The 14,686-nt window shown below is 43.8% G+C and overlaps 1 protein-coding gene across 2 annotated transcripts; it reads left to right on the forward strand.

The window, feature by feature from the left end:
• The first annotated feature begins 1,311 nt into the window (after positions 1-1,311).
• On the forward strand, positions 1,312-13,717 carry LOC6540589 (T-box protein H15). Of its 2 annotated transcripts, none has more exons than XM_001968765.3 (6): positions 1,312-2,254; positions 3,942-4,417; positions 4,695-4,828; positions 10,059-10,344; positions 11,007-11,251; positions 12,467-13,717. In XM_001968765.3, exons 1-6 carry the CDS (start codon positions 1,933-1,935, stop codon positions 13,005-13,007), a joined length of 2,004 nt encoding a protein of 667 aa, XP_001968801.1. In that variant the 5' UTR covers positions 1,312-1,932; the 3' UTR covers positions 13,008-13,717. The 2 variants fall into 2 exon arrangements, with proteins under 2 accessions (XP_001968801.1, XP_026834980.1); XM_026979179.1 differs by having other exon boundaries at positions 4,698-4,828.
• Positions 13,718-14,686: the final 969 nt, after the last annotated feature.

Genomic DNA, 14,686 nt, shown 5'->3' on the forward strand with positions numbered 1-14,686 from the left:
TGCGTTCACACGCCATCGTCGCATTTTTTTCCGACCATCTTTTGTTGTTTCCTTTGGGCAAACATTTAAATTAAAAACATTTACATACGCTGGTGGGCGGACAAAAGGGAGGAGTGCCAGGAACCCAGATATTCAATTATGATTTTTCAATTGGAGGACCCAGCACACGAGACATTTTCTCAGATAAGTCCTGTCGCAGGACTTTTTGGTTTTCCTCATGGCGGCATTGAAATTTAAAGGTAGGAAAGGGAATTTAAAGAAAATAAGTAATCAAAAATAAATACATCAATATTTGTATATTTTTTAATATGGTGAAAATATAATTGTAACGAGGAAATGTACTCTCCTTTTTTCATCTTTCAGGCGCTTCTCAACATTTCGAAAAATTTTAAATAAAATGCTAGATGAAAATGCGTGATAAAGCTAGTTAGGTGTTATGTGAGATTTCATTTTAAAATATAATATATAAAATAATGTTTTTAATCTTATTTTATAATCCCATTTTATACAGTAAATGTAGCTAGAACGTAACTCACTCGCATTTCCACTCAACTCAGTGTGTTGTGGTGAATAGCCAAAGCGAAACGAAATGGAATCGGACCGAGTTGAGAATAATCGTAAATAGTCGACGAAAAGCGGTGAAACACACCCCCAGCCCCTTCCAACAAAATCCACTCACACTCACCATAGCAACAACAACAACGAACCAAAGAACTGTCAACAGCCAAAAACAAAATGACGAATTTATGAACTCCTCAGCGCGCTCTCTGTCGCTCTCCCTTCCACATAGCTGTACGAGTGAGATGGCAGCACCAGAACGCTCTCACTCAAATACAGCATTATCTAGTTGTCTCGCTTTAACGCGCGGATTGCTTATGAATTGGTATTGTTTTGAGTGCATGGGAATGTGTGTTCGAATTGGAAAATGGAAATGAGTTATGCCTCGACGCCGACGTCGCTGCAAGCAGCATGGGAATGCGCTGCATGTACGGCCATCTCGCTCACACCTGTCTAATTGAAAACCGTATTTTTTTCCCATCTTCCGTTTGTGGCTTAAATTGGCGGTTTGCCTACGTCACGTAATGCAAGTTTCGGGCCATGTTCTCTGGAAATGTTTCCTTACGTCGCGTTACGTGGTGTTGAAAACCTTTCGCCGTAAGACACATCAGCTGTTGTTGTTTCTGTTTTGGGGGGTCAGTCGACGTCGCAGTCAACGACGCTGCCGGCGTCCTCGTATTTGTTGTTGATTTTTGCGTTGCGTTTTTGTTGGTTTTGTTGGCTTTGTTGTTTTTGGCTTTGGCTTTGGCGCTTTTGGCGTTTACATGGCGAAAAGCGAATTGGGATTCATTCAATGGTCAGCTGCGTGACTGTGAAGCAGCGACGGCGCTCCGGAATTTCCCGTTTCCTCCTCGAAAATACGCAAATTACGATAAATAGCACGAAAAACCGGAGACCGCAAATACGGGCGTAAAGTCGTCAAGTCGCAAAAGTGTGTCGTTAAGCGTCGCAAAAAAATATTTATCATTTGCAAAATATTCTACACTAATATTATAATATTATGTTACTTAATTAAAAACGACCGTTACAAAAAAATGCATATATGAAAAGGAAACAAAGCAAGTCTGTGTGATAATATTGTTAAAACTATTTAAAGAGAATCTGGCAAGCAACAATTCGCAAATATGAAGAAAATTGTAATGAATTCATAGAATCTCAATATAATTTCTTAATGAGCAACACAACAAAGAAGTCCCAAAATAGCTGAAATAATGCAATCAAGCTAAATGAAAATTTAACATACAATGGGCAACCAGCGTCAGCCGGCAAACTAAAAGGAAAATTCCAATAAAGCTGAGCACTTTTGAGAACATATTTTTGGCAAGAATTGGCTAAATCCGTGCAGGAGTAATACCAATAGGTCTCGGCCCGAAAATGCTTTTGAGCAACCAGCCGGCGAACACGAAACCGCAGCAAACGCCTTCGCCGTCGCAGACGCAGAACTTCAAGACGAAGCTGCAGCAGCAGATTGTTTCGGCAGCGGCGGCGGCAGCGGCGAACATAGCCAACGGCAGCAGCCATCATCATCATCACAGTCACAGTCACAGTCACAATCACAGTCACAATCAAAATCACAACCACAATCATAATCACAATCAGCACAACATTTCCTTCGCCACGGATTTCTCAATTGCGGCGATTATGGCGCGCGGCGGAAACGCCCCGAGCAGCCGGGAACCTTCGGAACGCAGTCTGAGTGAGTAAAGTAATTCAAGAGGCCAGGAATCAGGCCTACATCCCGAACTAGACCTAATCGCTGTTCTAAAATAGCCAATCCGTTTTAGGGCTTCGTTTTCGTCTGGGTTTCAGGCAACTAAGTATCTGGTTACTGGTAGTTTGCGAGAAACATTTAACAGATGAATAAACGGGCACCTTCCGATTCCAGAATTCAGATTCAGCTCTTTGATTTTCTTACAAAGAAGTTTCACTCCATTAACATATTCAATATTCCATTCTTTTGATTGAGCGTAATAAATTGGTCAGTCAAAGGCTGAAAAGAGTATGGTTCTGGCATACCTCACATGTTGATGTTTATCCCAAGTTACGGGCTTGTCTGCTGATTTAACTATAAATATTTACGATCCAAAACTGGAATTCCAGCAGGATTAAAATTTGAAAGGCTGCTAAATGATTGGAAATAATGAAGGTGTGACGAAGAGCGAATTAGCACATTTATGTATTATTTATAGGAATTTTTAATACTGATTTCTAAAAAGAATAAGAAAACTACACTTAACAGTGCCTGAGAAAAAAGCACAAAAGAGCAGAAATGAAATGCGTTGCCAGAAAAATATATGTGTAGCAAAATGACTTCGAACACTTGAGACTTGATGAAAAGCAAAGGAAATACTAGGTTAGTGTGTTAGCGAGGAAAATCAAAATATATAGCACGTTTCTAGAAACTCATAGAGCACTTTGGAGTCAAACTTATTCAATTTCATTGGCTGGTGCAAAAAGTCATATAATCGATTGCATACTAATATTCAGCTGTGCCTTTTTTCCCAACCCTTGAAAAAGTGTCGCAGCTGCATTACATTTCTATATTTTTCCGCACTTTTTGCCCGCGTTTTTTGTGCAATATAAATTATATATTGATGACAATGCAACGTTGATGACTTGATAATTGCAGCAAATGCGCGGCAATAAAATAATCAAAGCCTATTTGAATGCGCCAAAGGGGTTGGGATATGCACATGACAGGCGCGGAGCAGATATATATGTATAATCGTTTATGTATATACACGCTGAATGCAAAACTATTTAGATGCCATAATTGGGCAGAGACAGAAGCGCAAACAGATGCATTCATTAGTGTGAAAACCCCTTTTCATGTCCCCCCTCCACGCCCCCTTTCAATTGGCAATTTTCATTGGCAATGCCAGCACACAAATACACACGAAATTAACATATGAAATTGCAATTTGAGCAAATAATTGAATTTCTGGCGTAATCTGTAAAACGCATCTGGTCGCGAACTGGATTCTCGTTGGCATTGCCATCGCTACTCGTCATCGACAACATGCAACATGTTGCAGCCCAGCTGCAACTCCCACGCTAACGAGCCACTCTGATGACTCTATTTTCCAAATGCACTGAAAGAACGGGTGTTGTTCTAATACGATATTGGAAGAGAGATTAGCACTCATGTCTGTAAATAAGTGTAATACCTAATTATACTTTCCTTGCTCTTGGAAATATTTAGGAATATAAACTTATATTCAAGATACATTGCTTATCAAATATAAAGTCATACTGATCAACTTAACTTATGTATCTTCTTATTTCGAATATACCCTTTCAAGAAATGTATCTTGTAGTGCCACTTTCCATACATCGTAGCTCAGTTACTGATGCATTGTGCCCCTTTTCATTTCTGCGTGTAGGTCCCGCATCCGTGGAGCGCTTTTCAGGCCAGGATGCGGACGATGATGTTGACGTTGATGTGGTCGACTGCAGTGACTCGGAAATGCCGACGGCAACTGCGGCAGCAGCATCAGCAGCAGCAGCAGCGGCAACAACAGCCGCGGCGGCAGCGGCAGCACTGCAGGCGCAGCAACAAGCGCGTCAGGCATTGCGTGTTGCACAGCAACAACAGCAGCAGCAGCAACAACAAAGGCAGCAGACACATCACCACGCAACAACTGGCAAGCAACAACGTCAACATCACAATCATCACAGCAGCAACAGCAACAACATCGGCAACTCAGGCAACAGCAACAGCAACAGCAAATCAAGCAGCCAGCGAGGGCGTTCTGCTGCCGCAGTTGGAGCCGCTGCCACGCCCTCGCCGCCACCGCCCCCGCCCTCGCAAAGTCCCGAGGAACTCGAACGCCTGTCGCCAGAGGAATCGCCAGCCCAGGTAAAGCTACACTGAGAGATATGCCCCCGATTCGTACATAACAAGTTGAGATCAAATAGTATAATCAAATTTAGGTAGAATAAATATCAAGCTCAAAATACAATAAATGCAGATATTTCACATTCCTAACTTTAGTTGCAACCATTTTCTTAGCGTGTATGCTTCAGCAACTAAGTGTGGCGAAAGAAATATGCATCTCCTCGAGCGCCCAACTAAAATCCCCTGCTAATACCCTACTCCTTCTCTTTCATCTCTTTTGGCAACGCAACGCCCACAGCAGCCCACGCCCAAGATAGTCGGCTCGTGCAACTGCGACGATCTCACGCCCGTCCAGTGCCACCTGGAGACCAAGGAGCTGTGGGATAAGTTCCATGAATTGGGCACTGAGATGATCATTACCAAGTCGGGCAGGTGAGTGCCATTGCCATGGCGGCAACAAATGCATAAATTAAGGGGTTTACGCCTAAGTGAGTGGGCTTGCTGGAAAAACCAGGCTTTCCATTGATGCAGAGATGGAAGCGCAGATATATGCCTACTTTATGCCTTTTTGGAGGGATATTCTATACGCAACTTCATAAAGCAGAGTGGAATTAACTCATAATTGGTAGACTTAATATTAAAGTAAACAGCATATAAATAGTAATTAAATAAATAAAAATTAATAGTAATTGGAAGATTTAATATTAAAGTAAACAGTATATGAATAATGCAGGAGTGCAGTTGAATTTTCCCACTTTCCTATTTGTTGGGCTTGGAAAATCACTTTAATCATGCCACCAACTAATCAAGTTGGACATTTGAAAACTCCACTTATCGACATATCCAGTTATTGAAAGAAATTTCCCGATAATCGCTCACATTTCGTTTATGGCCCCGGCAACGTGCATTTTATTTCATTAAACATTCGTTGGAATTCAATTTGCCGGCGGTGATAGAGAGGCGGCGGGGTGGGGCAGGCGCATGGGGCATGGGGCAGTACGGGTCATAACCATAATGCCGCCTCCGGCACTCGGCCACCAATAGAGCCCACGAAAAGTCCTCGAACGAAAGACAATCAATAAAAACTTTAATGCGCCTTTCACCCATGGAAAGCCGAATCCCCAACTTCCAGCTCACGTTGTTGCTGTAAGCTCTCGGCCACGCCCCTCTACGCCCCTTACCGTCTTAACTGGAAGTATCAACAGCTTTTCGGTTAGTTCCTCATTTGCATCAGGCCATTCTTTTTTTTGTATTTTTGATTGACAAGGCAGTGAAGTAATTTGCGTCGATTTTCGATTAGCACAAAAACACAAAGACAACCATTTCGTCAGCTGTTTTGGCTCCAAAATTATACGTGCCCCCCACAAAACACCAAACACACACCACACTCACATAAAAAGAAAACAACCGAGTTAAACGACTTTTCATTCGCAACTCAAGCAAAAGTTGCAGGAATTATTGCTCGACGATATGTTCGATTCTGGTGCGAATGTTGTGGCGTTGTTTTCGGGGAGGGGGGCTTTTTGAAATGCGAATACGAACGAAACATGAATGTGAAACATAACTTTTTGGGGCAAGGAACTTTTGTTTTTTTGGCCCCTTTTTCCCGCTCCCAGGAAACATGCGAAATGCGCATTAGTCGCTAGGTGGTAGTTAGGATCTCCCTTCCTTTGTTTGTCGATTTTTTCGGGTTTATTTTCGGCGGGCTCGGGTATGATGGTACTTCGCAGCGAAATGATACATAATTCAGTGCATTGTGAAAGAATATCAATTCCCTTTTCGTATTGGTTTTCATAGGCGTTTCAGTTTTCTGTAGGGTACTTCCAAGTCTACCCATTGCTGGTGTTTTATATTTCTGCTACTGTTTCTCAGCTTTTTGCCTGGCAACTTTTGTTTATTTGGCCGTGCTGATGCTTAACCCTTTGCTGCCCGTCAACAGGCGGCTCCGCAGCCCCCTCCCCCAGCACTTACGACACATTAACAAATTTACTCCTTTCGGTGGCCCCGCATTTCGGGACCCCCATCCCGAGATCCACACCAAGTATAAATTGCATTGTAATAGCTGCCGATTGTCGCGCTAACAACGCGTTTGCATGTCCTTTGGCTTTCGGGACATTTGCTCCTTTGGCTTCGTGTTTTTGCGTTATTGTTTTTGTTTTTTTGTTACTGTTCCTGTTATTTTGGGCCCTGTAATTAGTCAAAGGATACCGATGAACGGCCAACACTTATTTACATTTGTGCGGGTTTGACGGACGCATGCAACACAATTGCAAAACAGAGTAAAAAAGAAAAAAACCCCACAAATTCGATGGAAAAACAGTAGCCGAAGCAGTGGCAGAATAATTCCCATTCCCAGCGATATCCATCTATGTCAGCACATCGTTTGCTAGCTAAACATGTCCACGAAAAGGGGCGGGCCAGGTGGCTAAGTGGGTGTGGCACTGCGGGACTTTTTTATGTGAATGATACATTTTAAATTGCAAAAATATCCGACTGGGGCTTTGGCTTTGGCTTTCACGTCGACCCGATAGCATGACTCGGTGCAGTCTGTCATGGCGGATATAATTTGACAACGGTAGACATGTGGCAGCAGATCATTGGCCGCACTTGGCAATAGTTTCAAATTAAAGCCACAAAATGTAGATAGTTTGTAGAATTAAGATACCCCACACTTATGTATATGCATACTTATGCCCTATATACTTAAGTAACTTATTTCCATTGCTAACATTGCATCTGAAAGACAGTGCTTCCATAAAAACCCGCATTTTTTCAGGCAATGCGCCTCGGCAGCTGTGAAAATGTTGCTGCCACATGCAAATGCGCATGCGTGGCACTCATCAGAAAGCAGCCGTGAAAAGCGGCCAGAAGTGCCGCAAATTGCCAGCACATACGAAATGGAAAAAGGCAAGACTTTTCAGATGATTTACAAGCAGGGTCAACAAAAAAAAGGCGTCAGAGACAGAGTGTTAGAATTTTTTACCTGTTACGCGGTCAGGTTGGGATGGATTTCTTTGTTCGTGCGGTTGCCGAGATAAAATATCACGTGGTTTGCGATTTTGTCACGCTGTCAGCGGTTTTGAGGTTGGCATTTTCCCAAGACAATGGCGGAAAAGTCAGCAGACGGGCTAATTGTTTGTTGACCCATCGCAAAATACCCAGAGTTTGTCAATATTTTGCGACAAACTCTTCACGCCTATCAGCCGAGCTCCTTGCCGCCGCAGGACATTTAAGGACAGTAGCCTGTGCACCGAGGATGCGTTTAAATTGCAATTTCCATGGTGCAACCCCTTGCAGGCCAAGATATTTCCCGCTCTGGCATTTTGGGCAAACAGTTTCCACAACTTCATTAATATTACGGGGCAGCTGAAATGGTCAGCCTCTGGATCGGGAACAAGTTAATCCCCGGTTGGTGGAAAGGTGCAGGGTATGAGTTATGAATTAATCAACTAATAAAAGATAGCGAATAGGGGGGAGTGTTGTCAGCTGGCGATAAGATCAAAGTTATAGTCTATAAGAATATAACTTGTGTTTTTCGGGGGTTGCTTTTTAGTTTCGCTTTGTTCAGGTGAACTCGCTGGTGAATGCTAATTTGCATTTTATTAATTTAGACCTTGGGGCTTAATTTGCTGTAACAAAGGTGTTGATAATGAATTGGCATTCCTGCATGTTCCTGCTTATATAGCATACCACTAATTGAAAGCCGAGCGACCCCATGGCAAATGGTGTGTAAACTTCATAATTGTAACCTTTGGCACCTAAGCTCTCCTTGGCTGCGGTCCGAAAACCGAGTAAGAGCCATTTCCCTAATTTTCCCATAAACAAATACATAAAATCCACACTTAGAAGCTCGGCCAGCGGGCCAACGGGCGAGCCAAACCGGCAAAACCCCCCACCCCCGCGAAAGCAAAATAGCCAACTTGGCATTGGCAGGGGAGTGGCTATTGCTCTAGCCGCCCGCGGGCTGCTCTTCAACTCGTAAAATGTATGTAAATGCTGGAATATGATTTACGACATTTCCGCCTAGCAGCAGAAACACCACAAATACACAAAAAATAATGGAAATGTGGGGGCGCCATTAGATATGGCCCATGAAAGCGGGGCGTGGCAGTTGCTCGGCTTTCACACATTTATGGATCACATTAGCAGGTCGCTCAGCCATCAGAAAAGTGTTAACATTTTGTTCAAAACTGGGAGAAATATTTGCCTAAATTCAGGAATTCGCCTGAGAATATATTACGTTATCAGCATTTGTTAGCTATCACTTGTAAAGTTATACAATTTTAATAAATAAGGATAGGGTTTTGTATCTTCCCTTTATTTTTTCATTGAGTTCTTAGCCTGGTTGTTTTTGCCCGGTGCATGATGTGTAGAATGCGCTTCTTATGGAAATTCTCTCCATTCGTTTCGGGGGTAAAAACAAAATGGAAGCTTCCGGTTTGGCGGCTTCCGTTCTTGGCGGCTTTTGGCGGTCAGGCTCGAGTGCAGTTAGTCAGTTGAAGTCGGTTTGTGGGTCCGTGCAGATATCGAGATAAGCGAAACACGTTAAGTGCCCGCTACAATGGTGCTAATTGTGGCATGCAACTGCGAGTGCAGCAGAAACAGCTTACAGCACAAATCACAATTACAAGTTGTGATTCGGATTCGTTTTGGCCTGGTAACTGCGATAAATACGCGGCCACCACAACAATCATGGTGACACTGGACCCGCCCATTACAATAATGGGCTGTAAACACAGCTCGAACAAACAAGAGTTGTACGTTATGTATACCTACACATGTGGGTTGAAATGCGGGAGAAATGGAAATGGAAAATTGAACTAGAAAGCAGTCTTCAATCAGACCTGCAGCCCTAAACTGGTACAAATTGTACTTGCGTGTCTGAGAACTAAAGTCCTTTCCATTTGAAATGCTCATATTCGCACTTTTGTTATTGGGTAAATACATCTTTGCCTAATTCGGCAAGGTTTGGAATGAAAAATTCAGTATTTTACTCAAGTTTTAAAAACATACCTCTGTACATTGAATAACCTTACTATTTTATTAAACAAATCTTGCACAATTAGCGTTCCCAAATCCATTGTAATTATAGCGCCCAGAATATCGGCTTCACTATTTGATTCATGGTAGGCGTTCATTCCGCTAGACAAATGACAAAAAACTGGGCTGGGTCATTAGTGTCATTTACACTTACCTCCGGCCACAAACACGATTTTCCGCGGGTGGCGGGTGGTGGGTGGTGGTTGGTAAGTGGGTGGGCTGGCGGTACACACCCCGTTCCGCCCACCCGCTGGGCGGAGGTCCTGCGTTCAGGACGACGACATCGCTTGCGGAAATGTGTCAAAAACGTGCTAAAAGTCATAAAATTAAATATGCGTCTTATTTACATACCTTGCTAGCTCGCCACCTACTTGTTTTTTTTTGTTTTTGCCGCCGCAACACAATGACGAGCAATAAAAAAATAGTTCACGATTTTCTTGCTTTTTTTCGTGTGTGTTTCCGTGACTGTACTAACATTTTCGGACGTGTCTGGTGCACTGCAAATATATACCACTCAATGCAATACAATTAAATTATTTTCCCTCAAGTTACCCCTAATTTATGACATTAAAAGCACAAAATAAAATATTTGTAATGCTGTAAAAATTTTTATTAATTTTAGACGCATGTTCCCCACCGTTCGAGTGAGTTTCTCAGGTCCATTGCGGCAAATTCAGCCGGCGGACCGATATGCCGTACTTTTGGATGTGGTGCCGCTGGATTCGCGGCGCTACCGTTACGCCTACCATCGCAGCTCGTGGCTGGTGGCCGGAAAGGCGGATCCGCCGCCCCCCTCCCGCATCTACGCCCATCCGGACTGTCCTCTGAGTCCGGAGGCACTGCGAAAACAGGTCGTCTCCTTCGAAAAGGTGAAGTTGACTAACAACGAGATGGACAAGAGCGGACAGGTGAGTCGAAGCGTCTCAATTTGTGGAGCAGCCGAAAAAGTTCGAACAGATTGATAGCTAGAGTAGTTAAATACCTTCCCTAGTCCTTAAAGTGTTGATAAATAACCTTCAGGCCTGAATTACTTGGGCTTTAACAGTGATGCAATGGTTCTGATAACTTACCATGATTAAAAGTATTGCTCTAACAATTGGCGCACAGTTGGCTTCCACCTGAGTCATCTCAGGTTTGAATAATTTAGGCCGCAAGACAAGCACATAAAGTGGCGGCCCGCCTTGCCATTGTCTTGCGATTCGGCGGGGTCAAAAGGGGTCAGCCAGGGTTGCCAACGAACGCGATTGCACATATGCAAATGGCATTGCGCGCGCACGAAAATGAATGAAAATTGTTGGCAATTTGGTGGCAAATACGAGCCAACTCAAGACCCTGTTGGCAAATGTATATATTTCTGGGGATTTTCGAGCCTGCTACCGTTTTTATCACGGCCATAAAGGCGGTGGAGTAAAAAGACGCTGCGAGGACAGTCAAAACAAACGTCGACTACTTTTTTATGGGCGTACATTTTTTATTGGGCCGTGTGTGCGCTCCAAGCAAACAACAAACAACAAACAGCAAACACTCCGCATTCATGGAATTTTTCTTCTCCAAAAACCCACTTTTGCAGGTCGTGCTGAACTCAATGCACCGCTACCAGCCCAGGATCCACTTGGTGCGTTTGAGCCATGGCCAGAGCATACCCGGCAGTCCCAAGGAGCTGCAGGATATGGACCATAAAACCTTCGTTTTCCCGGAGACCGTATTCACGGCCGTGACGGCCTATCAGAATCAATTGATTACGAAACTGAAAATCGATTCGAATCCGTTTGCGAAGGGATTTCGCGATTCGTCGCGTCTCAGTGACTTTGATAGGTAAGTTTTTTCTTCTAGTCTCTCCGATTTCCATTCCCGTGGCGCGTAGTTGCCCCCGTTTCGGTTTTTTATGGGGTCATGTCTGATTTATGGCCTGATTTACGATGGCCTGTTGAGCCGTAAAGACGATACAGTAGCCCAACTTGCCCCTGATTAGCGAAAATGTGTGAAAGTGCCACTCCGCGAAGCGATTCCTGCAGGTTCTTCATCTTCAATTAGCGTGCAACGTGCAGCACCGGCAATCAATCGGATCAAACTTATATGATTATATGACCGATGTCGGCGTGTGATTTTGATACGCATTTCATTTAAGAGCCTTTAAGAAAAGCAGGGCAATTTTAAAGGGCATCTAGCTACTTGCAGAATTTTTAGACATAAAAGGGACTTTTTATTTTAAATAGGCAAACTAGAAATAAACGGAGCTTACTTCAAACTTCCAAAAATATCTTAATTAAATATACAAATTGCTTGCAACATTGCTGCGCACCAGCAACATTCGAGTGTCTTGTAGCAACATGTTGCCCTACTCCCGACAGGATCTCGCCCAAGGCGATTCTTCTGCAGCATTTCGGAGGACTGCTGCCCTCTTTTCGACAGGGACTTCAAAGTGTTGCAAGGCGGCGACTATTAAGACGGCAAATGCCCTGCCGCCAGCAGCAACACGGGCGCAGCAGCAGCAGCAACAACAGCAACAGCAGCAGCGGCAGCAGCGGCAGCAACACCAAAAGCAATGTTGCTGTTGTAGCCGGCACGGCGGCGGCTTAAGTGGCGTAAATTACAGATCGGCGCTTTTAACTTTGATGCCGATTCGTACATGAAATGAAAACACGAAAATAATGAGTGAATGTGGCTCTTGTTGCTGTTGTTGCTGTTGTTGCTGGCTTTGTTGTTCCTGTTGTTTAGTGTCGGCAATTGGCAGTTACTTTCGACGTAATTATGTTATTGCTCCGGCTGAAGTGGCAGCAGCAACAAGTTGCTCATCGGGTTCTGACACTCCAAGTTCTTCGAGCCGAGCTCGAACTGCCCCAGCCGAAACTTAATAGAGTGGCAATGGCTCTTAAAGAGCAAACTCTGTCATTGTTTCGGTTGATTAAAGCCGAGAAGGCAAAAAAATGCATTAATCAATTCAATATTTAGCTAGATATGCGGAACATCTTTATCAGATTGATACTCTTGAACTAACTCATTATAACACCTTCTATGCAACATTTGTAGGGATCCCATGGATGCGTTCTTCTTCGACCAGCACATGCGTACTGCTCCCCTGCGATTCTTCCCCGATCCGCTGATGTCCCAACTGACGCCTCAGGAGGCAGATGCCGCATCCTTGGCCCTGCTGGAGAAAGCCCGCCAGCACCTGCAGATGTTTGGCCGCTCGCCGTACACGGAGATGTTGCTGCCACATTTGTATCAGCGATCGGCGGCACCGCCGCCGCCCCCGCCGGCCCCCCACCTCAGCGCCTTTCAGCTGGGCATGTGGCAGCAGCAGTGGCCCCAACTCACCGCCGGATTCCTGGCCAGCGCCAATCAGCAGGCGGCCTTGGCCTTGGCAGCGGCGGGCGCCAATCGAACGCCACCCCCTCCGATGGCGGTGGCGCCACCAGCTCCTGCCACGCCCACCTCCTCCTGCGGATCCGCCTCTCCGGATCTGAGGGCCAGACCCCAGCTGAGTCACTATCCGCAGCGATTCAGTCCGTATCAGGTGCCCCAGCATCAGGCCTCGCCACCAGCCTCCAATCGGGCAGAAAGTCCTTAGGATGCAGCTACTTGCCCAAACAACTAGACCACCCAAAACACCACCCATTTCCCCAAGAAAAACCGAGCTCTGATGTGGTTTTTAAATCATTGAAAATGCATACAACGTTTACATTTGAGAAGCCATTTATAAATATTTTTCGAGTGCAATAAATCAATTCAACTCCAATCTAGAAGCAAATAATAAAGTAAATGTATAGTATTTAATAAAAATAACGGATTGGGCTGTTTCAAAGTTTAACTTACCCATCAGGTGACAAAATATCTCAGATATTTCTCAGATCTAAAGACCACATCGGAATACCAACGAAATGTATGTGCAATGTTGTTGAACAAAAAAAGAAAAAGATTAAAAATATTCCTTTGTAAATAACCCCGAAAATGTTGCTGCGACATCCAAGCGATGTTGCATGTGATGCTAAGCTAGAGAACCGTCTTAACCGGTTTCACTGTATTGTAATTTTGGTAGCATTATAACAGTATTAGTTAATTTAATTAGGCCTAGGCAATATGCATACCCATCTTTCTGCTGTGTTTTTTGTTGTCGTCCCATGTGTTCCTAATACTGCAAATTATTGTGAGAATTCCACGCTGAATTAAACCCTCTAGACACTCCCCGCAACAAGCAATTGCAAACCAATTACCAATTACTATAAACACTTATTTAAATTATGTGCAAAAAGATAGGAGGAATCAAAACTGAATAAACAATTTATAACACAAAGTGAAGTGTATTTATTGCTGCTCGTATTTTTCGCAAAATAATATTATGGTTTGATGCCTTCAAATTGGCAGCAGAATAAATGTTTTTGAAAATATGGCCAGCGATTAATAAGGTTAATGTTTGCTGACGGGTTGCAAGTGGCTAGTTGCCTGTTGTGGCGGGGGGAGCAACGTGCAACTTGCAACCTGCAACCTGCAACACGTGATGCGCAGTCGCGCATGGCCACTGACATTTGGGAACGGCAATGAAATATAATTTATAGAATTTTGTGCTCTTTATGAAAGTCTAATTAATTACCACTCCGTGTTTTAGTCCATGTTGCTATTCGCAGTCGTAGTATCTGCCCCTAAAAGGGTTGCATGCCATCGACAATGAATGCAGTTGCACGCGACATGCGTCATCAATTTCTAATGATGTATGTCTGCTCCACGGACATTTGTTATTAATTTCTGTTGGGCTGCTCTTACACGGCCATTAACATTTTAAAGTGTTGTTTGCTCGAAAGGGTTGCACATCGCGACATAATCTACGGATAAATGAGGTAGTGAACGTTGTCCGACTTGTTTACAAAGTCAAATTGAGTGGCTTTTAATTTGCGGGTAATTCTATTGCAAAAACAGTAATCTTAGAGGGTAACTAAAGTATGAGAGGCATGACAGTATAGTTACCATCTGCGATGTATTCATTTTAGAACCTGTATACACAACCCCTAATTTTTCTCACATTCGACAGTATACTTCCAATTCATTCTGTCAATCGCCGCTAATCACCTACCACACTCAATCACGTGGCAGCAATATTTAATAACTTAATTTTCTAGCCCATAGGCCATAGGCGGCGAAAATCCAAATGGGCCTCTAAAATAAGAGGGTCAGAAAAGTGGACAGTGGTTGACTGAGGAGGGGCTGGGCCAACATTTAAATATGGCTTATATAAATGCCGAGCCGAGGCTTTTT

This window comes from Drosophila erecta, unplaced genomic scaffold, assembly GCF_003286155.1.
Source record: "Drosophila erecta strain 14021-0224.00,06,07 unplaced genomic scaffold, DereRS2 tig00000055-arrow-pilon, whole genome shotgun sequence".
Classification (NCBI taxonomy): Eukaryota; Metazoa; Arthropoda; class Insecta; order Diptera; family Drosophilidae; genus Drosophila; species Drosophila erecta.